The 27,892-nt window shown below is 37.1% G+C and overlaps 1 protein-coding gene across 1 annotated transcript; it reads right to left on the bottom strand.

Moving 5' to 3' along the window:
• Positions 1–265: 265 nt before the first annotated feature.
• On the bottom strand, positions 266–9,957 carry LOC129756071 (heme peroxidase 2-like). The gene is made up of 6 exons (XM_055752824.1): positions 9,735–9,957; positions 9,246–9,672; positions 1,102–2,143; positions 849–1,040; positions 592–781; positions 266–531 (listed from the first exon to the last, which is right to left on the bottom strand). Exons 1-6 carry the CDS (start codon positions 9,787–9,789, stop codon positions 365–367), a joined length of 2,073 nt encoding a protein of 690 aa, XP_055608799.1. The 5' UTR covers positions 9,790–9,957; the 3' UTR covers positions 266–364.
• Positions 9,958–27,892: the final 17,935 nt, after the last annotated feature.

Genomic DNA, 27,892 nt, shown 5'->3' with positions numbered 1-27,892 from the left:
ATAATTTCAAAAATCGATTAAATTTCATACTAAAAATTTTGAATTTCAACGATTACATACTCAATTCTAAAAAAAAAATTAACTGAAAATCTTTTGATGGAAAATGACGCTAAAAAAATAACCTTTCTATCGCTGTGCAATTAACTTTTGAATCATGATAAAGAAAAATCGGTTCCCCAGTTTAGGTGTGCTTGGAATTGGTCAATAACATCTGTAAGCGACAATCCCATGGGGAAGTTTTCAACATCATTCATCAAGTCTCAGGTACAGTTTTTCGTAGTTACTCATTTATATTTTTAAAAAATCAACATCCATATATCTAGGCTAATTAAGTTTGATGCCGCTATCCATATTCTTTAATAAATCACAATTGACAGAAAAGATTCTGTATTCTTCCTACTTTGTCACGAAGCTGCGAAGCCCTGACAGTACTGGATTGAGTTACAAATGGACGGACAGGAACTTCATTCATGTTCTCTACCAGGGCCAACACTGTTGTCATATCCATGATCGAGATGAGCCGGCTCATTGCTAAAATACAAAGACTTCAATCAACTTATATACTAACAAATGGATAAATGTCACTCTTACCCGAAGTATAGAATGGATTCCATTTGTAGAAGAAACGATCACCACATTTCAATCGTTTGAAGGTGAGGCAGGTCGACAGTGCTACCGTAGTCGGTAGCGAGGATCCTCGTGGACGATCTTTTTCGAAGATGGAGAATAAGAGGTCCAGATCCGAAGGTGTCTCGTAGTGTTTTTTGAATACTTCAATCAGCTGCAAAAGAAAAAAATAAGTATTTCAAATTCGTCTCTAAATTCAAAAACTTTGAGATTATACTCACATCTTGCTCGAAAATATCGCTGAGATCTTCGAAGTTTTGGTAGCAGTTCGTGTTGGCTCGCCCTGTCAACGTATCCTGGTAATGTTTGTATGGCAAATAGGGACACATTCCAGCATTCCGACCACGTTCCAGATCCAAGCACATCAAACAGTGACCATCTTTACCGTCCAATGAACTAAAAGTATGCATGATCTGAAATATAAGAACATGTTATTTTCCTAACCGTTTCATGTCGCAGCTCGTTTCATCCCACCGAATCAGACAAGCCTGAAATCCTAATTGGATCCTTGAGCATTCCTTCCAAAATGCTAGGGCAGTCAAAGTTTTGGTGATTTCTGAAAAACAGATGCATTGGCAGCGTGGTAGAGTCCCCGTGTTCATAAGTTAGGTTATCAGGGATCCACACATGCTGGAATCGTCCAGGTCCATTTACGTAAACCGATGGCAGACTAGGTTCAACTTCAGGATCATACTCGCATTCGAAGTTACATTCATTATGAAATTCCGGTCCAAAAAGTTCCAACAGCACCTCTTCATACCATATTTTCTGATAAACACCAATTGTGAATGCACGACACTTTTCTGCAACGTCATCAGCGCCTGCATTCGTACAAGATTTCGTTTGATCCACACAGTAATTGTGCAGCTTCGCGAAAATAGCAGTGACATGAACAAGCTGTATTGTTAGTCCTGACAGCCCTGATGTAAAACCCGACGCTCCGCATGTTCCAACGGACAGTTTACCGTCTTCCTCATACCCTCCCGAACCATAAATCGATGACAGATCTAGAAAACTTGATCCTCCATTTCTCTTAGTTGTAAACCTCAACTGACACTGGTCGTTGGCATTTTCATAGGGGCTAAAGTTTAGACATTCCACATTTCTCTGGCCATACTCTCGATCATCTGCAGGAACCACCATCGGATCAACGAGTGGCGATGTGAATCGACTTATTCCACTGCCATCGGCCAAACAACTTCGGAATCCATTTGTAGAGTCCCGAACTCTTTTCATCCTTCGACCCACCGTATCGGAGTTGACCATTTCACTGAAGAATACTCCAAACATATTGAATATACCCTGTGTACTTTCCGAGGGAGATCTTTGATTCAAGGTATACTGAATGTCAGCCATAACTTGACGGTTGTTGGGCAATTCACGACCCGAGCTGCTACGCCGAGGTGTACTGACAAAATCATCAAAACATGTTGCCATCTCCAGACGGAACGGAGTGCCCGCTCGACCCCAGGTTGGATTCTGCTTATTGTTACAGTGCCCATCGTAGCTGCGGTATCTGAAAATAAAATAACATTTTGAGCCTGTTTAAGTAACACTTAAGCCAACGTACAGTGGGAAAATCGATCTATAAGTTTGAGTGTTGTTAAGTGCATTCTAATGCTTTAATTTGATGTTCATTTTGTAAAGATTTATCAATTTTCAAATGAGATATGAAGAAATCTATAAATATAAAATGCAATTTCTATGTTTGTTCGTTATTTTGTCTTCCATAGGCTCAGCCTTCTTAAGACCTAGAGAACTGAAATTTGGCATGGATGCTCATTATGACCAGGAATGATGAAAAATGTTTTCAGATTTTCGGATGAAGAGGGTGGTCGTCTATTAAAGACAAATTTAGTTTTAGCGACATAGGCGTTATTATACAACGGATTGTGATGAAAATTTGCACATGAGTGTTTTGAGAGACGAGCAATCGATTTCAGTTATCAAATTCAGGGTCAAGGGTCGGCCAAAGGGGTCGTCCATATTAAATGTTCACTGTTTTTTTCCGATATTGACGTTATTATACATCGAATTAGGATGAAAATTGGTGCACGGTCGTCTTCAGGGACGAACAATTGATCTCAAGCAATTAGTTTTATGTAATTGGCCGGTAAAAGGGGTCGTCCATTCGTCTGTTTAAGCAAAATTGTCTTTATAAAACATCGGATTGAGTTGAAAATTTGCGCACGGATGATTTTAGGGACGAACAATCGATTTGCGGTATCAAATTTTGTGTAAGGGGCCAGCCAAAGGGGTCGTCCATATTAACTATTCGCTGTTTTAGCGTTATTAACGTTATTATACATCGGATTCAGATGAAAATGGATACACGAGAGTTTTTAGGGATGCGCAATCGATATCAGGTATCAAATTTAGTGTAAGGGGCGACGAAAAGGATCGTCCCTATTATGTTTTCAATATTTTTGTGATATTGACGTTATTATACATCGGATCAAGATGAAAATATGCACATATGAATTATTAAGTGAAGTGACCGACACTACATTAAGGACAACCAATTAATCTGATTATCCAACTTTTGGTCAAGGGTTGGCCAAAGAAGTCGTCCGTATTGACTATTCACTGTTTTTGCGGTATTGACGTTATTATACATCGGATTGGGATGAAAATTTGCACACGGGAATTTTCAAAGACGGGCAATCGATTTCAGGTGTCAAATCTCTATCCAGCGGTCGATAAAAGGGGTCGTCTATATTAATTGTTCACTGTGTTTGCTATATTTTCATGATTATGCATCAGATTGAGATGAGGCTTTGTACAAGGAATATCGAGGGACGAGTAGTTTTTTTTTAAACGAACACACTCATATAGGATCCCAGTGGAACTTCATGTTTCATTGAAGATATCTAAATTCTACTTAAGACTAAAGCGTATATCTTTAAAAAAAATCAATATTTATATCGAACGAAAAAAGGGGGTCATCCATTTTAACTGTAAAATTTTACAATTACATGAGTTTGTATCGCAAAGAGACGAAAATTCATATGCGGGCGATTTTTGGCAGGTTCAATTGTTTAAGATATCAAATTTTGTTGCAAACGACAGAGATAGTGCAATTTTTGCTTAACAATGCATTTGGAAATGCGTTTGGAAAATGCGAGGCAACTAACATTTATACAAATACTAGCTGACCCGGTGTGCTTTGCTACACCTTTCAAAATCAAATGATATTTTAAAAAATTATTCAAATTTTTATTGTTTTCTTGGCATTATTTTAAAGCAAATTATAACATAATTCATAAGCAACAGCTGAAAAAGGAGAGCTGCAGCTGGAGTTTTGAATTGCAACACAAAGATAACTTAAACTTATATTTTTAATCCTGCTCTATAAATTTGTGTTTAAGATCTGAAAAATTTAATCTGTCTGGAGAAATTGCCAGGGCCAGACTCTGGAGGGTCTCAAATTAATCGTACGCAAACAATCTTACTTATAAAATACGGTTGTTTTTGCTTGATATGTTCTGGATTTATGCTAAAAACTGATAAGAGAGCCACCTCTCCTGTCCTTCCCTTCACCTCCTGCTGAATGGAGGTTGTGATCTTTAATAATCATACCTATTTCGTTCCCGAAAATTCTCCTATATCAAATATTGTTCCATTGGTTGATAAGTTTTTAAGCTTTATAACAAAATGTATGTGGAGCCTCCTCCTTTCTTCCCCTCTCTATACTGTAAAGCGTAAAGGTCTATAACAATCGTAGAAATATATCTCGTAGCCAAGTACTTTTCCATACCATATTTGTGGCTTTGTTAGCATAAATTAAGAGCTTATATTTAAAAAAATGTATTGAACTCACCTCCCTCCTCCTATGTACTTACTCACTGAAAGGAGGATGTTGTGTCAGATTATCATAGAATCATACCAAAATGATTTTCCATGTTAAGATATGTCCATTTCTCGGATTTTGTAAGAAATAAAGTTGAATGTAGGCCTCTTCTTCCCTTCCTATATTCCTAATCCGATCATCCTACTGCAAGGAAGGAATTGTTTCACATTGAAAAAGTATTTTTCGTACTCAAATACTTTTTGATGCCAAATTTGGTTTCATTTGCTAGAATAATTCTCGAGTTATGCAAGAAATTGTATGGAAGCCCCCCTTTCCCCCTTTATATCTTTCCGCTGAAAAAAAGGTGGGGCTTCAATTTATAATAGAAACATTTCTCGTATCCAAATACCCTCACACGCCAAATATGTTTCAATTTGCTCGATCAGCTACCAGTTATACTGAAAATTGTAAGGGAGACCTCTCCTCCCCGTTCTTATCCTCCTCTTTGAAGGAGTGATGGATACCAAATATTCATAGAAACATTTCTCGTATCCAAATATCATTCCATGTTAAATTTGGTTCCATTTGCTGTTGTAGTTCTCGAGCCATGCAGTTAAAATTTAATGAAACTCCCCTCCCCCTTTCCTTTCTCCCTGCTGGAAGAAGGAAGGGCTCTCAAACAATCATTAGAACATGTCACGTTCCCAAATACCTGCCCATGCCAAATTTGGTTCCATTAGCTTAATTAGTTTATAAGTTATGTAAAAAATATAAAAGAGGCTCCCTTCCCCTTATATCCCCCCTTCTGGAAAGAGGGAGGGGTCTCAAATAATCATAAAAATATTTTCCGTATCCAGATACCCTCCCATGCCTAATTTGGGTTCACTTGCTTTATTAGTTTTTGAGTTATGTAAAAAAATATGAAAAAGGCCCCCTCCCCCTTTCTACTGCAAAGAGGGAGGGGACTCAAATAATCATTGAAATATTTTTCGTATCCAAATACCTTCCCGTGCCAAATTTGGTTGGCTATATCTTGATTAGTTTTCGAAATATATGTAAAATTGTAAGGCCCTCTTCCTTGCTAACACCCTACTGAGAGGAGGGAAGGGTACCTAATATTCATAGAAATATTCCTCCCACCCAAATACCACCCCATGTCAAATTTGATACCATTTGCTTGATGGGTTCTCGAGTTATGCAAACATTTGTCTTTTGTTTGGGAGGCCCCTCCCACCCCCCCCCCCTCATGAGAGAGGGAGGGGTCTCAAACCATAATAAGAACCTTCCCCTGTCTTCAAAACCTTCACTGGCCAATTTCACGCAAATCGGTTCAGTAGTTTCCGAATCTATAGGAAACAGACAGACAGACAGAAATTCATTTTTATATACATGTACCTATATAGATAGACTCTAAGTTGAAAACGAAATGGAGTTCGTATGGGATCAGCTAGCTATTTTATAAAATAACATCTCCTTCAGAGGGGCAAAGCGAAGCAAAACAGATCGCGTCCTATGATGTTTATTTCGGTTATAGTTCCACTTTAATATATTTTACGTGATTAAAAACTTGTTAATCAATTTGATAGAATTTCATTTACTTGAAATTTCTTGTCGCTTGGTCATATTAATCTTGATGAAAGAGAATCAATCCGTGTCACAGCTATTTCTGCGAGTGAAAAACTAGAAAAGTTTGTCGAATTGTATAAACAACTAAAGCTGAAATACTCAAAAACTGTTGAAGTGACCGCTAAATCCAAATCAACTTGTTCCTAGATGTCTTTTAACTTGTGGAAACTAATAAAAGCCAAACACAATCTTTTAGCTAGAAGCAAACGAAGGCCTACCGATACCGAATTAAAATCCCACCTGAAACAAGTCTCAGCGTGAGTGGTGCGTGAAAAAGCAGGCGCAAAACACGTGTAGGTACTATAAATCCCTTTTCCACACATCAAATCAACGACACATTTGGAAAATTGTTAACTTAATCACCGGAAGCAAGGATGATACGAGAGAACAGCTTAAATCTGATTCAAGAGTCTGGAAATTGAAAGCAAAAATGTACCTAATATTTTTGAATCAATACTTCAGCACGATAGGCCACCAGCTAGCCTCTACCTACAATCAACAGTAAGCGGGATAAATATAAACCGATTCCAGACCCTAACCCCGAATAACATCTCCATTCTTCTTGCGACCTTCGGACGAAAATGAGGTTATTTTAAAAAATCAAGGACCTGCACAGTTAATTTTTGCCTCAATTTTCAGCAAAAGAAATTGCTGGAAACGTTCAGCAATCCAAATTTCTGCTATACATCAGCAAACACGATTCGTGTTTCTGATTTTTCCAGCATTTGATTTGTTTTGCTGGAAACTTTGCAGCAATTGACCTGTTATGCTGGAAAATTAGCAATCGAGCTGTCAGATTTGGAACTTCTCAAAATTTTCGAGAGCTAACTTATGGTGATCAACAAATAAGAGATCGAAGTTTAATGTTGTCCAATGAAAAAAAATACTCTTTTAAAAGCGAATCTCGCCTTTTTGTGAATGATATCTCCATGTTACTATATGTTGGTGGAAATCCCGAACATAAAATCATCAGTATGAAAAATGGTCTAAAATCATTCGGGAGCTATTTCGCTGAAAATTTACTTTCGTTAAACTTATCTAAAACCAAATACACCCTGTTTTAAGGATCACGTTCCAACACAACACAGATTCTTCCCAATCTTATTGTGAACTCAACGGAAATTAAACAAGCCAATCATTATAGATATTTAGGTTTAACTATTGATGACAAGTTAAAATGGATCGCTTATATAGATACAGTAGTTTTTCGATTTTATCACTGTTCGATTTTTCAATCCCGATTTGATCAATTCAATCCCGATTTGATCACGGTTATTGTTTCGATATTATCGCGTTGTTTTTGGGGAAATCATTCAGAAATCGTTTGCCATTTTTCCATTTTTATTTCAAGTTTCGCCAAATTTACGGTTTTGCCATTATCACGATGAATTAAGCGTGATAAAATCGAAAAACTACTGTAAACTGAAGAAAGAAATAAGTGCTGCTTGTGGTTTATTTTGGAGGATCAGAAATCTGCAGCCTACAAAACAAATGATAACCATGTACCATGCCTTCGTACAGTCAAAGCTGCAGTACATGGTTTCAATTTGGGGAAGTGGATCTTAAACGAAAATGAAAGAAATGCAGCTATTTCAAAATAGAAGCTTGAAGATGGCATACCGGAAATCGCTACTGTACTCAACTGATCAGCTGTATCACAATGCTTCAGCATCAATTTTCCCCGTCCAAGGTCCAGAAGAAGTTCAGGCATTAGTCAAAATGAAAATCTTTCTAGATAATTCTTGAGTACACAAAAACATACAGTTCCCGGTAAATTCTCACAGATATCCCATAAGAGGTCAAGGAAATCTTCTAAACATCTAAACATAGAAAAAGCTAAACGAAGTTTCACGAACTTCGGGATTACTCGGTATAATAACCTGTTAGCCCATATAAAATCAGAACAAAGCTTAACCAAATTAAAAAAACGAGATCTTCGTCATGAATAAAACACCAGTCCAGTAGTTAGGAAGTATGCCCAGCGTTCCCTCAAAGTTGCAACACCACCAAAAACAAATTTTACACCATACTAAAGCCCAACGACATGCTTTCAATACATATAAGTGGAAATGATAAAAATTGTAAATTTATAAATTGTAAACTTTGAATTGAAACAAAAAAAAAAAGAATAATAAATGGAGAGCAGGTTATTGTGTCTACGGGAGCAGAAATTCAAAAGGAATTACACTCTCGCCGGGTTTATTAATCTCAAAAAAAATCCAACCTACTTCTAAAATATAGAAAAATGAATTAAACTGCATTACAGTTGAGTGAGTTTTGTATTCTACTAAAATTAAAGTTTAGAAGTAATAACAAATTATTTGTAAAAAAAAACAAAAAATATCAGGTCACTTCGCATTTCCTTCGCACGGTCATCTCCCATAATATTCAGAAAACCCCTAAAGGATCCAGTGATATATAGGTAATTCTCTTCAGTTTTCGAAATTTTGTACCATCTTATTTTACCGAAAAAAAAAATTTTAAAACGCAAATTCAGAAAATTTCGGCGTAAGAGAAGCAGAACGTTCAACAGAAAATAGCAAACAAAAATCATGATTCTCTATCAACCAAACGCACGGAAATTGAGCGATGTGACCAAGGCGACCTGATTTATTTGTTAAACAAGAACTTTTGACCACTCGTCAAAATAATGCTCAAACAGAGATTTTCCCTGAATTTTGTGTATTTATATCTGAGTATTTATATCTGAGTATTTATATCTGAGAAAAATAAAATTGAAATCTTTGTGTGCACTAAGCAGAGTTTGATTTTAGCATTTGATCTGCAGATTTTTGGATTTTTTTCTCTTCAACTTTAAATAACGAAAAAATGAATGACTAAATATTGGGTGAGAATCATGTTCCAGTTACACTACAAAATTTCAAATTTTCAATTTTTAGTCAGATAGAAGTGTTAAATTGGCACTCATAGAACATTCACTGGTAAAACTCTGAAACTGTTTTGAGCTATGAATCCATGTACAAATTAATTGACCTCTTATATAAATTGCAACAAAGTTGTATTGTTGAAAACTTGTCTTACTTCGACAAAGTGGTTTGAAAATCGTGCAAAATAAAACATTGCTTCCACTCCGTTCAATACAAGAATTCGGTGTAGGTATTAAATTTTTCAAGCACTTTCTGTATGAAATTTGGTTAACTGATTTGGAAACTCGTTTCTCAAAAAAACAATTTATACTTACGGATAGCTTTCATCGCAATTATGAACCCGGTTGTCTAGACACTGCTTCAATGAGAGAGTGCTTCCTCTTTCATCACAATCCCCTTCTAGCAGCCTCCGTACAGCGCACTTGTCACTAATGGATATATTTTTCAGCAGGATTTCCGTTGTCATGGTATTTTTAACATCATTTTCCTGCTCCGCGTTCAAGCGACCAGTGAAAAACATGCCATAATCGAATTCTCTATCACTGATAAGGTAGCATGCCTTGCTGGCCAATTCCGACTGCGATTCAAATGCACTGCACGCTTCTTCTTGGGCATAATTCTCCAAACCGCGCCAATCGGCAACAGTCGGACACTGCCGCTCATTATCACATGCAATCGGTATTCCGCACTGTTGGTGGTAGTTCTCGTAAAATTTCGGAATGTCTGGGAATCGTAAATTATCTGCCATCGTAGACTTAAGAGATTAGTAGATTGTTAAGAGTGCATGTTTTTCATTATCTTACCGAATGCAGCTAATACACATGGTATCGTCAGACAGAAGGCTAAAACCTTTCTCATTTCCTCAATTTGAATGTGACTTTTATCCTTAAAATAACTTACATGCAACTATATCACTAGGGAAAACAGCTCCTTTTTAATACATTAAAAAAACAAGTTTACCACAATTCGACCGTTCATCAACTGAATTTGGGAAACCTTTAACAGGACCTTCAACAACCATCGCCCTATAAATACTACAGTAAGAGCAACCGTTTCCTTATCTTGGCTAACTAAAACACTCTCGATCGAAAGTTTATGACTTAGCTCATTGTTCAGATGTTTTTACGATCTAGGTGCTCGCTGCAGCTATGAACACATCAATCTTATGAAAGTTTTTCCCAGCTGTAAAAACATGATATTGTTGATAGTTGATCTATATACATACATGTAAATATTTGCTACCAACTCATATGTTTTTGTCATGAGATTAAAATATTTCATTAAAATATTTCATTTTTTAAATTCAGTTCTGTAAAAAAAAGGCTCGAATCTTTTGGAGGTCAGTGTGAATGGTTACTGATTAATTATATCAAATCATGAATGGTGTACATCGACTTTTTCGAATACCTACTTGTCAACAATTTTGGGTTATTTTGATATTTTTTTGTTTCCAGTGCCTTACTTCCTTGCATTACTGGCCTTGGTCTTAAAGAAATGAAATATCTAAAAAAACATCAAAATACCATAAAAGAGGTTTGTTTAGTTTAGTTATTTGTTTAGAAAAAATTCTCAAGCGTTATTATTATAACAGGTAGGTACCATATTTTTGAATAAACTGTAAGGTAGGGAATCGTTTTAATTTTATTGATTTGCAAACGTTGCTATGCTTTTGAAAAAGCTAGGATTGATTTTCAGTAAGTATCTAGTAAGACATAAATAGATTAGCCTGAAGTGGTCAAGGAAAATAAGAGTACCTGTATCAAAACGAGATCTAAGCGCAGTACTTGACTGGGATTATTAATGCTTGAAAAAGGGTAATCACAGCAACTTACTGGTCATTGTCTCCGTGCAACAGAAAACTTTTATAAGCCTAACTACTTCTTTTTTAACGAGAGCATGATTCATAAGAGCACTTAAGTAGGGACATTTATAGCACTATGTACGATGTTCTAGGGGAGAGTGATCCCTGGGATAACTTGATGCCCCAGCCATATCTCGTAGTCAGAGTCCTTACAAAGATCAAATGTTCTAGAAAAATATGACAAATGGAGCAAAACAATTGTGCCGTTAGTACGAAGAATAAAAATAAATGAGTTATTAGGATATGCAAGTTTAAAAAAAATTAACAAAATGTGACTTAAAAATCTTTTTTCATCATTCTAAATGTTTTCAACGTGCTCGAACTCGTTCTAATTTTATTAGCTAAGTATGTATGTATGTATGTAGTTTCACCCACCAGTGGCTGATAGGCCTTTCGACCCGAGTCGGTAAGGGAAGTCTCGATGGAACATTCAATCATAGTGATCAATCATCTTGATTCCTGAGGAGTTGAAAACGCAACTTACATCTTTTATCGATAGAATTGACAAGCACAACTATATCTACCTTTTCCCGATTATTCGAAGAATTGTGTTTTGTTTAATAACTTTCTTTTCACTTGAAAAATGCTAATTTTTATCCGAACACTTCGCCCCTGCTCCTCTCGTTGCTACTATCTCGAAGCGAAGACCTGTTTTGCAGGACAGTCGTCCGGCATCCTAATAACATTATCTGCCCTGCGTAACCGTCCAGCCTTCGCCGCCCTCTGGAACACTAGGTTCGCCGTTGAGTCACGCGTGCACCTAGTTCATCTTTCGCCTCCACACTCCGTTATCTTGCACACCGCCGAAGATAGTTCTTAACACTCATCGCTCGAATACTCCGAGTGTGCGCAAGTCTTCCTCGAGCCCGTAGAGGACAGCCGGTCTAATGAGCGTCGTATACACGTTACACTTGTGCGAGAGCTAAGTCTTCTCGATCGCAGTTGCTTGTGGAGTCCACTTCCGCTGAGATCATTTGCCGCCAGATATCTCGCATGAGTAGACGGTGAAGAAAATCTCGTGTAACGAACATGTCTTTCTATAGTCACAACTTGTGGAGGTCTTCCAAAACATGTGGCAGGGTTTGGGCAATTTGTGACAGCTTTCGGCTATTTGTGTCAACCTTCGGTAATTTGTTGAAGCCATCGGCAGTTTTTACCTTAAAACGAGAGAATGTAGCAAAACTTTACTGAATATGCTTTTCCAAAGAAGCCTGTCCATTGCCTATTTCTGATCTCACGGTTGCTGTCATTGTATGCGGTCACCAGTGAGCCAAGATAGACCAAATCTTCGACTATCTCCAGCTCGTCTTCGTCGATCGTGACCTTGTTATTACGGAGAAGCGATCCGCAGGTCAACAACGTCTCGGACGTATTAATCATCTAAAAAATGGTTCAAAACTGCCTGCTGAAAATTATCGTGGGATAGCAATTCTGTCTGCCATACCCAAACTGTTCGAGAGCATAATTTATGAACAAATGTATCCCTGGTTAGAAGGGAAAATGTCGGACTTTCAGCATGGCTTTTTGAAAAAGCGATCAACGGTTACGAACTTGGCAGAATTCGTCCCTCGACCTTCACAATGGATGATGCAGGATTTTCAAGTCGACGCTATATATACCGACATGTCAAAGGCTTTTTACGTGATTTAACATTAATGCTCTCCTGTCAGTGCTGTGTAAAATGGGATCACCGGAATTTGTCTTCAGTGCAGTGGATTCATTCGTACCTGAAAGAAAGAGTCCAATTTAAGAAGATAGGGAATGCGAGATCCAGGGTATTCTCGGTCAACAGCGGCGTATCAGAAGGGAGTCACTTGGGACCCCTTTTTTTCGTCACTGTTAAGAACGAGTTTCCCGGAGCGCTGCATGACGTGTTTTTGTTGATATAAGCAGATGATCCAAAACTGTTCCCCCCTGTGCGACACCCGAAGGATTATTTGACCCTACAAAATGGGCTTCATAGATTTTCAGAGTGTTACAGAAGTTTCGGATTGATAATCAATGCCTCAAAGTGTAATGTGACCTTCACCCGGAAAGTGAGTAATACTGTGCACGAATATTGTTTCGAGAACAGCTGTACCATAGCTAGAAAATCCTCCGTGAAAGATCTGGGAGTCGAGTTGGATGAAGAACTCAGTTTCTCAAAACATGTTGGACAAGTCGTAGCCAAAGCAAACTGTACGGAATGGTAAGCAGGATCTGTAACGAGCTAGACAAGCCCTACACTATTGTCTCTATTTATGTTGGGCCTATCCGAACCACTATTGAATACGCCAGTATAGTGTGGCATCCGTATTATAACGTTCATAAAAACAGGATTGAAAGAGTTCAAAAAAGATTTCTGAAATACGCTTTAAGAAACCTTGGGTGTGTTTGTTAGTAGGACTGGAGTCACTCGAAATTCGGAGGAAATCAACAGATGCGCTGTTTTAAAAGGACTTGACCGGTGGAAAGTATTTTTCGCCATATTTAGTATCACAAATTTATCCAAATGAAGGACGTAGTAGTTTGCGCAACGTGAAACCGTTTCAGCTTACAAATCAAATACAGAATTACGCTCGTAATAACCAATCTATAAAATAATGGCGCTTTACAAAGCACATACTGATGTAATCAATCTAACTATGTCCAGAGAACAAATAAAAAATTCGAGTTGAAAAATCACTTAATTTATTTATTAACAATTGTGTAGCAGTTGGATTATTCTGAAGACTGTTGTCAGATGATGTTTTTATCATAGATGTGTTGTAACTAGTTAGGATCAAAGGCTGAAGCCTAGAATCTGATAAATATATTTCATTTCAATTTCAATTTCAAAGCCGTGTATTCAGAAAACAGGCATTTCTTTCTCTTCGTTCTTTCTCGGAACAGTTCGAACAGTTTCTGATATATAAATAAGTTTTCGATACAGAAGAAGTAGGGAAGATAACCCAAGCAATGTAATTTAACTCCATGGTCGACAAATGTCAAACCAATATGAAAACGAAATGAAATGATAATTTAAGTCGTTGAAAATGCTATAGGGTAAGAACACTATATATTGAACACCATCTTTGGGATTCAACACATTTATGGCCAATAAATAATAACGAAAGGTTTTTCTGATAAAATTTTGATAGCGTAGCTTAAGCTTATTTCTCTGCTTCGAATCGATATTTTTTTTTCGTGGAAATATGTTTTGAAATTATTATTTAAGCCTTTTTATTCAAAATTACTGTTGTCCCAATGATTAAACACAATGATTTAAATATTGAACAGGCAATGTTCTAATTATTGAACACGTAAACATTGAATATCATTGCATATATTCAGGGGTATTTCGATTAATAGTATGCCTTGCAGGGGCGATTTTGGTTGAGCTAGAAACCAAGAAACAGTTTGTTTACATTTCCAAACACCAACCGGTTTTTGTTCAATAACTGGTACATGCATTTCTTTACGAAACGAGTACTGCAAGATTGAACGTTCAATAATTGAAACATCGGCATTTTCTGTGATCCAATGATTGAACACTTTAATTTGTTAAATTTTAAGAAAATAAGGATAATAAAGGATGCCACTCTTCCAGAAATCATTCAAAAAGACTTAGTTTAAAGCACTCATATCATTATCTTAGACGTTTATTTGTCTTTTATCCAATTTTTCCCCCAATCAAAAATAGGCTGTTTTCTTCATCTAGTCGAAAAACCAAGCCAAAATTTGAACACGTATTCAAGTTTCGGGGATTGTGGCTTTAAGAGTCCGAGATTCTTGATAAACATTTGAACATAGGTAGAAAATGCTTCAACAGTGACACAACGAATTTTGATTCATTTTTCTTCTGTATATTATTGTTTTAATCGGTAAATGTTTTACTAGTGTTCAATATCTGGTACCTGTTCAATAACTAGTGCTTCTACCCTATTTAATCTAAGGTTGTCAGAATCCAGGCTAAAATCCTGGCAAAATCCGGGCACTTAATTTTTAAATTCTTGACCAAAAAATTCAGGAAATATCTGGGTAAATTTAGTCAAAACTCAGGAACTACTCAACAAAATTCAAGAAAAAAAAATGAAAAAAATTTGTTTATCAAAACTTATCAGTAAACTTTAAATCGTATTTTAGGCTTCCAAAAATCTTGCAAGATTATTTTAAGAAAAATTGCTCAAAAAATTCGTTTTGTACGCGTAATGTAAAAAATTGTTTGTTTTATTTGGCAAATAAAGTGAATAAATCCGGGCTAAATTTAGGCTGTTTTCAATGAAATCCATGCAACCGGATGGACCGGACTTCTCCCAAATTTTGTATTAAATATTTGGGCAAACCCGGATAAAACCGGTCAATCTGGACACTTTAGTTCAATCACTATCGCATAAAAAACTGAATGAGTAATCTTTCCTGATTCATAACAGCACCCTTTCATAAAAATCAGGCGAATGGTAATTTACTCGGCAAGTATGTTGCTCAAATGTGACGAATTTCTTAAATGGTATCGGCCAATCTATATATATAAAAAGCAATTTCTGTGGGTTTGTTTGTTTGTTTGTTTGTTTGTTTGTCCTCTATAGACTCAGCCGTCTTAAGAGCTAGAGATCTGAAATTTGGCATGGATGCTCATTAGGACCAGGAATGATGAAAAATGTTTTTAGATTTTCGGATAACCCCTTCTGAAGGGGGTCGTCCATACAACACAAATATTGTTTTCGCGATATTGACGTTATTTTTCGTCGGATAGGGATGAAAATTTGCACATAGGGGTTTTGAGGGATCGAAAATCGAAAAAGGTATTGAATTTTGTGCCAGGGGTCGGCAAAAGGGGTCGTCCATATTAACTATTCTGTGTTTTTACTATATTGACGTTATTATGCATTGGATTGATATGAAAATTTGCACATGAGTGTTTTGAGGGACGAGCAATCGATTCCAGGTATTGTATTCAGAGTCAGGGTCGGTAAAAGGGGTCGTCCATATAAACTTTTTAATGTTTTTACGATATTGGCGTTATCATGCATTGTATTTAGATGAAAATTTGCAGACGGGGATTTTAAGGAACGGACAATCGATTCCAGTTTTCACTTTTTGTAGAAGGGGTTGGCAAAAGGGGTCGTCCATATCAACTGTTCAATGATTTTGCGATATTGGCGTTATTATACATCGGATTGTGATGAAAATTTGCATAAGCATAATTTTAGGAACGATCAATCGATTCCAGGATTCAGGATCCAGGGTCAAAGGTCGGCCAATGCGGTCGTCCATATAAGGGGCCATTCAAATATTACGTAACGCGTTTAGGGGGGAGGGGTTATAGCAGTTTGTTACGGTTTAGGAATTTTTGATAGAAAATCTGATAAAAATGTGTTACGTAGGGGGGTGGGGGGTTTGAAAAAGCCCGAAAATTGCGTTACGTAATATTTGAACAGCCCCTTATCACTGTTTTTTGCGAAATTAATGCTTAAATAAATAAATTAAGATGGAAACTTGGTACGTGGGATATTCAAGGAACGAGTGATTGATTTCAAGAGTCGAATTTTAATTCAGAGGTCTGCGAAAGGGGTCGTCCATATAAACTGTTCAATGTTTTTGAGGTGTTCATGTTATTGTGCATTGGAATGAGATGAAAATTTTCATATAGAAGTTTTTCGAGACGCTCAATTGTTTCAGATTTAAAATCTCGAGTCAGGGGTCGGCAAAAATGGTCGTCCATATTATCTGTTCACTGTTTTTGCTACATTGGAAGTTATTCTGCGAGTCGAGTGACGTGACTCACAAAATTTTACTTCATTATCCTGACTCTAGGAAAAGTTTCAGAGAAGAAACGTTTGTATGAATGAGCTCCAAAAATCGATCACGGGTCATTTGAGCTGAAACTTCTAGCCTAGAGTGATTTCTGGAGTCGGCACAACGATGTGAATTTTGCAGATCACGTAACGTGACTCTCGGAATAAGGCCAATTCTCTTGATTGTACCTAGGATTATAATGAAAATTTTCACGCGGGAGTTTTTCAGCACATGTAATTGATTCCACGTGTCAAATTTTTACAAGGAATCAGTAAAAGGGTTCGTCTTAATATTTTCTATTTTTTTTTTGCAATAATTACGTTGTTAGGCATCATATTTAGGCAACAATTTAAACACGAGAGTTTTGCAGGACAAGCATTAGATTCCTGATAACAAACTTTCTATTAGACGACAGGAAAAGGGGTCGTTCACATTTACTGTTTAATGTTTTTGCAATTATTGTTTTATTATGCATGAGATCCAGACAATTATTCATTCACAAATGTTTTACAAAATGGAAAATTGATTTATGAATTAAAATTTGTAATCAGACGACAGAAAAGAGGTCGTTAATATTAACATTAAAATATTTTAGACATAATTTCGTTGTTATGCATCCGAAAAAGACAAAAATTCATACACGGATGTTCTTTTCGACGGTTAACTAATTTCTTATTTTAAATTTCCGTTTGATGGAAAAGCAAATAGGTCGCTTGCAAATTCTGTTTAGTATTTTAAGCAGGGTTGGTAAATTTCGCCCGTCACGCTTTACCCGACTAGTTTTATTTTCATCAAACGACCGGCACCTTACTCAATTGACGGAGCCTCACTACTCGCATGACGGATAAAGCACGACAACAATCAACATTTCTCCGTCTTGCGACTGGCGAAGCTTCTAGGGGAAAAGTTCATATAACGCCCCATGTGGCTAATACGCGCCACTCTTGTTTTGAAGAATCTGACACATTTTAAGCCTGCAAAATATTACCAATTTGTTTTAAATGCTGTGATTGGTCATGGCAAGTATGAATTTTCCCTTAAAATGCCCCTGTGTCGTGATAATTTCACAATTTAGGTTTTTCTTCATTTTATTTTAAAACACTTTTAATAAGGTGTCACCAAGCAGAGAAAAACGAATAAGACAATATTTTCTGACACATCGATAGAGGAGAATCTAAATTATGATTTTATGCTAAAAAATCATACTAAACTCGCTAAAGTATGCTTTTCATGGGTATGTTCTATCACGGCCCATGCGCTCTTTATAACGCGCCAATCGTAGTAGGCTGAAAATAGCATTAATTTTTCAAAAAGGCCAATTTTCATTGAAAATGAACAAAAAGTCTGAAACCATATTTTGAGCGTTAATTCAGCCCAAAAAATCTATTTTTCATTTTTTGTTAAATTTCTATTAGTCCATTTTGATTTTCTTTTCAGTCAAAGTGTCTGTAAGTATTGGTGTGTTTTCGGTCTTCGGCTGCTCTCGGGTGTGTTCGGCTGCTAGGCGCGTATTGAATACACAGCGGCGAGTATTCGCAACACAGTTTTGTGACTTTGAATATGGTTTTTAAAAATCATGTTTTTGAAGAAATTATAGCAATTTGAGTAATTAAAAATCATAGGAATTTGTAGAAAAAAGCTTTCTTCAACGATTACACCCATTTTTAACACAATTTGTACGTGGAATACATAGAAAATGAGCGATTCGCTTAGGTGGCGCATAATAGGGCATGTTCCCCTACACATCCTCGATCGGCTGCTGCCGGCAGGTACAACTAATTGAACGACTTGCTGGCAGAGAGCAACAATAGCAATAAAAAACTGAAAACGGGCTTGCTGGCAGGAGCAACAATAATAATAAATGCGTTTCTTTTTCGTCTTAGGTCGTCTTCGGCTTGCTGGCAGGAGTAACAATAATAATAAATGCGTTTCTTTTTCGTCATCGATCGTTGAAATGCGATTGCTTGACTAGGTTATTATTTTAGCTTCAAATGACTGGGGAATGAATGACTGGCAAACGAATTGACTGGTCGTTATGGAACAGTCAAATGATTTTGAAGGACTACTTTACCGTTGACCGTTGAATTATGCCAACCCTGATTTTAAGCCACTTTTTGGTGAAAATGCGTCCCAATTACCAACCAAATACAAAATCATCAGCTTTAAAGTTAAAAACGAAACGAAGTTCGTACGGGATCAGCTAGTTTAATATATTATTGGAATGCCCTTATTTACGATGAGTGAGCGGATCTTCATTTGACATCCGATCGCGTCTCATCCTTTTCCCGAAAAATAGAAAACTTTTGCAGAATTTGAAAGTCTCCTTAAAGAGCTATAGATTGAACTCAAGATAATCTAAAGCAATAGATAATCTTTCCCTTTCATCCAATTTAAGATCATCGTTAGATCATCAAGGTCTCCTTGAATGATCATATGAACTTTGATCTTCCTGAATTTATCACGATCCCGCCCAAAAAGTTCAGCCAATAAATTCTTCATTGGACGCTATCTTAAAAACCATTTAAAACACCGTCACAAAACACTTAAAAATTATATATTCTATTTGCGCACATGTAAAAATTTCATTACTAGATTATTCGAATACAGTCCTTAAAATGCCCTACGGAAGATCCGAATAAATCGTAAGAAGAAACAATGTCAAACACAAATCTTTTAGCTTCCCGATTTGATCGAGATAACTTCAGAATGGCCAACTAGGTTGAAAATGATTTATTTATAGATCAATTTCCTTAATAAATGAAATTGAAATTGGTAGCGATTATTCATAATTCTAGAGTTAGTTTTGATTATAACTTTCTCATTTCCGAGTGCAATTTGGTTTTTTGGACTTTTTGGATTGGCGTGCCAAACAAAGGTCGCAAAATGACGTTGGTTTTGCGACATTATGCATTTTCTTAACAAAAAAAAATGCTTTGTCGAGTGTTGATATGTTTATAAACTTTAACAGAAACTGTTTATAAGAGTGATTGAAGCCTCACATTAATACAAACTTCTTCAATTTGCTGTGAGGTAAGTTTAAAATCATACATTTTATGACTGGACTGATTTTTAGTTTCATAATTTTCACAGCTTCACAGCTACCGCCACCAAAACTAAAAGCGTTTCGTAGAAACTGGTGAGTCAGTAGAGCGTGTGTAGCTGGGATTCAAACGTAAGTACGCTTTTATTGTGCTTTATTTTGAGGATCTTTGCCCGAAGAAGTTTTCTAAAATACATGATAATAACTGCACCATTCTTCAAACGTTCAGCCAATGTAAGATCAATAATAGTACAGAAGCTATTTAGTAAGAGTAAGCGAAGTTTGAGACAGATGTAAAAAAGTTTTGAGATAAAAATTGTCTAATATGCAAAATGACGTTTGAGTCAATCACACAATGTCCAAGGTCGTAAGTGCACTCGAAAAACTAAATTTATCTATGCCTGAATCGAGTGCACTAGCCTAAATCTCAATTCTAAAGATAACTCTGAGTGATATTCAAAATTGTAGAATAAAAACAGATTTCAAAACTTCAACAGCGATTTTCTCGAAACATGTCGGGTGGCTCATACGACCTAATCAAATCCAACTCTAGAATTGTTTTTTATAAGGTGGTGCATTATCATTGCTTTGAAAATCCTCTCCCTAATTGGAAGGCAGTAACGAATTTGGGTATTCCCGTAATATAAATAAAAAAAATTTGTCGGCAGATAGCTGCCTGAGGGTTATCAAACCAATATAAGGGCTCACCAGGTGTAATTTTTGTTGTCAATTTCTCAGAGATATTTTCGTTACCTTGAATAATACTGCTGCTCATACAGCATGGCATGTGCAAAGTGCCTAACTGTGTGTGTACCTCTAAAACAACCAGTGTTTGTAACTTCAAGGAGAAATGAAATTAATATGTTTTCTTTGAATAATATTTGAATTTTCAATTACCTGTTTGAATTATTTATTAAATGTTTTCTGGATCATTTTTAACGATTATTGAAAAAAATTCTCAATTTAAAAAAAAACATTTTTAAACGAGCAATTTGGTTTAACACAAATTGGTACATAACATATATACAATAAATTTACTTTATTCAATACTTCTTTCCATGCCCAAAGAACCATTCTAGTTGATATTATTAACTCATCGCGCTTCCACTCACTCGCATGTCTCGCTTTTCAAACACTGTCAAAGACCTGCATTTTTCCTTATCGCAAAAAAAATGCAGACTTAATTGTAAATTGAAACCCTTCAACGGGTGGAATTGAAAATGTTCGATGACATAATCAAAGCTGTCTGAGTAGGTCTGATTACGGGCATGTAACTAAGATAAGCAAAATTTGAATTGTGCAGGTCAGAACCTTACCAGCTGATTCTTCCTCACAAGTTTAACCTCCACTAAAAATATTGATATGGTTCCCAAAGCGTGATATTTGTAAAAGAAGTTTAAATTCAATAAAAAAAACTGTATTCGTAAAAAAAACGTTAAGGGTCATTTGCTTACAACTTAGTCATGCTGTAACAAAAGAAGGTAAGTTGACTTAAGGGTTAAAAACCATCGAAAACCATCAATCAAAACGCGCGTTCGAACGTGGGTACCTTCATACGTTATTCTGAATAATCAGAGACAACCATTATTGGCTCGTGGCTGAGATGGTTGAAAGATAAAGGCCTAGTGTTGAATTCAATTGTCGCATGGTTGGTAAATGGTTTTATTACCTGCATTCACCTTTGCATAGCAAACAATCGAAGCGGGGACCGAAAATATGGTTGAGCATCTGGCCATCATTTTGGTTATCGACAATCTTATCGGTTAGGTACCAAGTTGGTGGTCGAATGATCAACCATTCTCGAATAGAAATTCAATGAATCGGACCATACTAAACGGTTGGAAAATTTTTTTTGATATATTTTGAAGGTTTCAAATCTATAGGTTGCTATTACAAATTTGCTACGAATTTTTAAATACTGACGATTGTTGGTATTTTGGTTTTAATTTCTTATTTTCTGAGCACCGATGTGGTCTAGTGGATAGGCTGGCGCGAGTCAATTTATATTTTAGTATATAAAATACATAATTAATTGAGTTTTGGAATCGTTTTCTATTGTTTGGGAACCATATACTCAGATTAAATTTTTTGGATTTTGGTTCTAATTTTTTTCTTGGAAACAGAAGTTGGAAGTTCAGGAAAATATTGTTTTCTTACCAATTATTCCTTAAAATATAAGATGTGAGTCGAATTAAAAAAATGTTTTAGCAAGGTTTACATTCTAACATCTATTTGGCGTGTCAAACCACTGCACAACGTCCCGGGCATTCGAGATGGCTCTTGCCAGAAGCTCATAATCTCAGCTAACAAATTCAAAAGCGCAAAATTTTAAAATACCATTCAAGGGATTTTTAATTTCTTACTGTATGCAGCCAAACTCCACGATATGAAGATAGTTGTTTGGTAGTGAAAATAACCCTATGTGTCGCAATCGCAAGTCCTTAGAGTATTTTACTATCACTTATGGTCTATAAAAACTCAAAAGGAATAATTTAAACAATGATTTATAAATGACAAAACATTATGATGCACTGAACCATAGAAATGTCGTAAATGAATCTGTCGTTAGGCTTAGCATTCCGGAATTTGTCCAGTTAGCATTCAAGTCAGGAAATTCTCGAAAAAAAAATCTGAGAAAATATAAGTAATTTTTCCAATAGTTGGAAAATCAAATCGATGAGAAAAGTTCAAAATAAGATATTTCAATTCAACGTTACAATACCCACAACAACCACGTTCAAGTCGTTTTTTTAATAATTCGTTTATTTGACACGGCTCAAACCTTTCAGTATTACTCCCGTTCAAGTCGTATTTGATTTTTATTTTGATGAAATTGTTTCAAAAAACTTCGCAAAAATGATGAACTGCGAAATCTTTTTAAAAAATTTCGAGGAATGTGAATCAATCGGGGCCGGATACGGATATTTTATCTCAATATTCTGTCATTCTGTCAGTGGCTTTATATTCAGAATAGCCAACGATTCTGTTAACTGTCAATTGAGCATTGTTGGTAAAGATCTATTGCACATTGCTGGTGGCCAAGAATCGGATCATCGAAACGGCAAACAATTGGTACGACGGCCAAGTAATTACAGCACCGCAGTGAGTATTTTACGTGCATTTTTCTCACATAAATGAAAGTTCCATACCGACCTACCTAAGGGTCCGGCGCCGATTGACCGACGCATAGGGCTGAGATAAAAGATCTCCACTGCTGGCGATCCGGAACCAAGGTTCTCGTCAACTGTGCAGATTTCAGCGGCTAGACTTCGCCGCCACGAGCTTTTGGGCCTGCCTCTTCTTCGATGCCCATCTAGATTCCAGTCAAGCCCCTCTCTGCAAATATCGTTTTCATCTCGATTTCTAGCACCTTTTGATGATACCGGCGATGAAGTTCAACGTTTGAGATCCAGTTGCCAGGCCACCAAGCGCGGATGATGTTCCGCAGGCAGCGATTCACAAAAACTTGCAGTTTTCGCGTCGTCACCGCATATGTGCATCAAGTTTCGCACCCGTACAGCAATACGGATTTGACGTTTGAGTTGAAGATTCGGATCTTAGTTCGTAGAGAGATCTGGCGTGAGCGCCAGATGATTCGGAGACTCGCAAACGCAAATCGGGCTTTTCTGATCCGGGTTTCGATGTCCTTCTTGGTACCACCATCAGGCGTTATCTGGCTACCAAGATACTGGAAGCACTCCACTGTCTCAACCTGTTGTCCAGCTACCACGAAATTGGAACGATTTTTTTTTTTTTTTTTTTTTTTGTTTATTTATTTATTTATACTTGCAATTCAAGATACAATCTTATTAGACATTGCAATCGGCTTGTACTGGGGTGTGCAAAAAAATTTTTTAATTACAGCAACTTAACTACTTATGTCTTATCCTAACCTAACCTGGCCAAACATTCTCTCTTAAACAAAACAATGTTATAATTCATTTTGATTTCATCGGGTATCTGGTTCCAGTAGACAACGTCTCGTACGAATAGTGTGCCATTGTAGTGAGAGGTAAGATTTCTCGGGATTACCATTTTTCGTACTCGATTACTCCTTAGTGGTATAAACTTTTCATAAAGGTAGAATGGGGTTCTTGTTGTGTAGATTTTCTGGATCAGGATGTTTGAACGGTGCTTGAAGAAATCGTAGAATGAACAGCCCATGAAACTCCGATGGTGTATGCTGACTCTCGCATAACGGTCCAGTTTGTAAATCCATCTGATGCAATTGTTGATTGTTACGCGTAATCTATCCATAGCAGCAGCAGAAGCATTTAATAAAAACTCAGAGCCAAAAGTAAGGTGGGGTAGAATGAGGGTTTTGGCTATTTTCAGTCTAAAATGTGGTGGAAGCATGCTGGCTGTTAGTTTCAAACGACGGAGTACAGCGTAGATTTTACCACATTGTGCATTTACTTGATGGTCCCACTCTAGATTGCTTTGGAAAATTATACCAAGATTTGACACCTTTTCAACATATGAAACATCAGCCGATCCAAGGGTTATAACCGGGAAGTCTGGAACAGCTCGATTACGAGAAATAAACATCACGTTGGATTTTGCAGCGTTGATTGGAAGCATATTTGTGTCGGACCAAGCTTGAATGTGCGCCAAATCATCGTTCAGCAGTCGTGCCATTTCCTCAAGTGTGCTAGTAGATGAGCACAGGTAGAGTTGGACATCATCAGCGAACATATGTATTTGACTGTGGCAAATAACTGATGGCAAATCGTTGATAAACAAGCAAAACAACAAGGGACCCAAAACTGAACCCTGAGGTACACCAGACATAACCGGAACCGGGTCTGAACAGAATCCATTCACGTTAACAATCTGCGATCTACCAGACAAGTAAGATTGGATCAAGTTTACAGCTCCTGCCGAGAAGTTGAATTTCACTGAGAGCTTCCTGAGTAATTTGACATGTGAAACCCGGTCAAAAGCTTTTGAGAAATCTATCATCATCAGTAATGCAAGTCCTTTTCTGTCAACAGTAGCATGAATATCATCATGTACCTTCAGGAGAGCTGTAGTTGTGCTGTGGCCGGATCGAAATCCCGATTGATTGGAGTTCAGCAAGTTAGCTGAATTCAAAAACGCAGTGACTTGAGTTTTCACAATTTTCTCAAATACCTTCGACAGCGTACATAGTATGCTGATTGGGCGCAGATTGTTCAAATCGAAACTTTTCCCTTTTTTACGTATTGGCAATATTTTAGCCATCTTCCAGGTTCGAGGAAATTTTGAATTTGTGAGAATTAAGTTGAAAATGAACGTTAAGGGACTTATCAGTGATGGTAAAATCAGTTTCACAAACCTCATTGGAATATTGTCGGATCCAACAGCGTTCGATTTAACGGATGAAACAGCTAGAATTACGTCGTTTTCTGTAATCTTTGAAAATCTGAAGCCGTGCGGGTTCGCAGGAGGACAAGCAATATTGTTTTCGTCAGTCGTAAAGTTTGAGGCGAAATGATTATTGATTTCATCGGGGGAATTGGAAAACTAGTTTTCAGTTCCATTATCAGACGGTTTCACAGCTAGGACATTAAGCTTTTTTCATAACGACTTATTGGAGTTTGAATGTTCTACAGTTTGCTGAATGTAGTTAGCTTTGGCTTCATTGATCAGTGTAGTAACGCGATTCCGAAGACGCTTGTATTCCGAATGAGAAAATTCAGTCCTGTCAGCAATCCAGCATCTGTACGCTATATCTCTCTCTATCATCGCCCTCAATATGATGTTATTAAACCATATTTTCTTGGCTGTAGGTTTCAAAACGCGTATAGGAACGAAGGTATTGAATAATTCGATTATTATTTCATTAAAAAAGTCAACAGCCAAATCAACGTCACCAATTGAATATAGGTTTGTCCATTCAATCAAGTTGACCGCAGATTCTAATCTTTGGATGTCAATTCGCGTGTAGTCTCTTATTGTTATAGATTGAACCGAGACGTTTTTCGGAATGTTCAACGATGTAAAAATTACGTCGTGTCTAGAAAATCCAGGGGCAGACACTTGGTTGAAGTTGGAAACAAACTCCAGGTTGTTCGTTATCAAGAGATCAATCAATGAACTCCCCCCCTGATAATGATGAGTAGGAGTTTCATTAACACAGCCAAATCCAAAATAATCTAGAACGCCGCAAAACTGATTTGATATTGCATTATCTTTAGTAGGGTCGATGTTAAAGTCACCAAGAATTACCATGTCGATATATTGCAGCGATATCTCGGAGAGTTTTTGAAACAACTTTTCAGAACAATTGTTCCTAGGAGGGTTATAAAATAATCCAAGCAAGAATTTTCTTGAATAACATTGCAATTCAACAAATATATATTCGGTAACATCTCCGTTGCCTGCCACGTTGATTTCAGATTTTTCGACTAGTCTGAAATTGATTCCACTCCTGACATACATACATAAACCTCCACCTCGACCATACATTCTATCGTTGCGTATTAAATTGAAACCCTCCATTGATATGACATCGTCTGTTATGTTATTATTGAGCCAGGTTTCCGACAAGCAGATAACATCTATTTTGCCATCCAAAAAACATTGCTTAAACTCATTAAATTTGCTCAAACCTCTAGCACAGATACTCTGTATATTCATGTGGCAGATATTCACCTTGTCGTCCGGCAAAGCAGCATTCATAACGGCACGGGGGATACTTGAAATATTGAAGCGCGTACGGGCGTTGTCATAAACATTACTAGCCATCATCGAACATTTTTAGATAGACTAGAGAGAGAATTGCCAGGTTAGGAGGAAAGATAAAAATTAAATGAAAAATTAGGTGCACAATATTTTTAAATATGGAAAACATAATTAATTTTCATAATTCGACTAATGCAAGTGGCACTATTTTGTCCCAGTACAAGAGAAAAAAAAATTCAGCACAGCAGCAGCAGCAACAGCAGCAACAGCAATAGCAGCAACAGCAATAGCAGCAACAGCACCGACGGGTACCCAAAATAACAATCCAATTGATCATTGTTTCGTTGCAGCACCAAGTTGTTCCAGGGAAAAAACGGCCTTCACGGTACCATCAGCACTCTCCTTGATGAAAACAGCACCAGCTTTGGTAAAGACGCTGTGAATTTTACCAGCTTTTTTCTGTTGAATTGCCTTGCCTTTGATTTCACGAGCCAGGGTGGTAAGATTCTCGTTGAAATAAACACGGGTTCCCACTTGAAAACCAAGATGCGACAGGGTAAGGTTACGATTGGCGATGTAGCGAGAAAAAAAATCGTCTCGTGCAGCGCGAAATGCAAATTGGAACAGGATCGGTGGTGAACTACCAGTGATGATGGGTGTTTTGGCGATGCGTTTCGTATAAACAAGCGGTTGTTGTTCACCATATCCCAAAACAGCAGCAATTTTGACAACGTACACGGACAAGTCTTCATCGGCAATGAATGGTACCCCAAACAGCAAGAGATCATTTACTTTCTCCAGTCGTTCAACAGAATTTTTGTTTTGTTCCGTCACAGCTTTCAACTCACCACAATAGTTGCTTATTTTATCCATTCTCATAGCAGTTTGTTGTTGGAATAGAAGGGATTCTTGACGAAGGGAACCTATCTCACTACGAATGTCAGTCGCATTGGCTTCAATTTTAGCATTTGTGTCTTCGAATAATGATCGCATTTTACTTAACAGCGCATCCAACGAATTAACACTTTCGTTTTCTACATCGCTCGATCGATCCAGGTCTTGGCAGCTTCTTTTAAAGTTGCTGGATTTTTCCTTTGTGGTGATTTTGGTTTTGTTGCTCATTATGAAGTTGTGAGTATCGATCGTCTCACTGAAGAAGAATCCGTACAACCGATGATTTTTTTTAAGAAGAAAAAGAGTTCGCTGTATGCTTTGTTGCACAAACTGTTAATTAAAACTCTTATTTTCACTACAAAAACCAGTTCTTTGCCATTTACTCCAATTTGTAAGGATAGAAAAGGCTACTATAAAACTTTTGATGGTAAAAACAGTAGTGCTGAAGTCGGATATCAGGGATAAAACAGTTAAACCACTAGCACATCACTTGCTTTAACTTGATATGCACATCCCTTCAGAGTACCATTTTCTGTATTGATTTCCATCGAATTGGTCTTTCCGACATTGATTTTGAGACCTGCTGCCTTGGAGCTTTCGGTGAGGTCGTCGAGTTTGCTCTGCATGTCTTGTTGTGTTTGGGCGAGCAAAACAATTTCGTGGTCCACACATGATCGTCCGGATCGGAATCCAGCTTGTTGCCGTCGGAGTGTAGCTTCGATTTTCTCCAGGATCCTGTTCAG

The sequence above is a fragment of the Uranotaenia lowii genome, chromosome 3 (assembly GCF_029784155.1).
Source record: "Uranotaenia lowii strain MFRU-FL chromosome 3, ASM2978415v1, whole genome shotgun sequence".
NCBI classification, from domain to species: domain Eukaryota; kingdom Metazoa; phylum Arthropoda; class Insecta; order Diptera; family Culicidae; genus Uranotaenia; species Uranotaenia lowii.
This window is presented reverse-complemented; position numbering and strand designations above follow the sequence as displayed.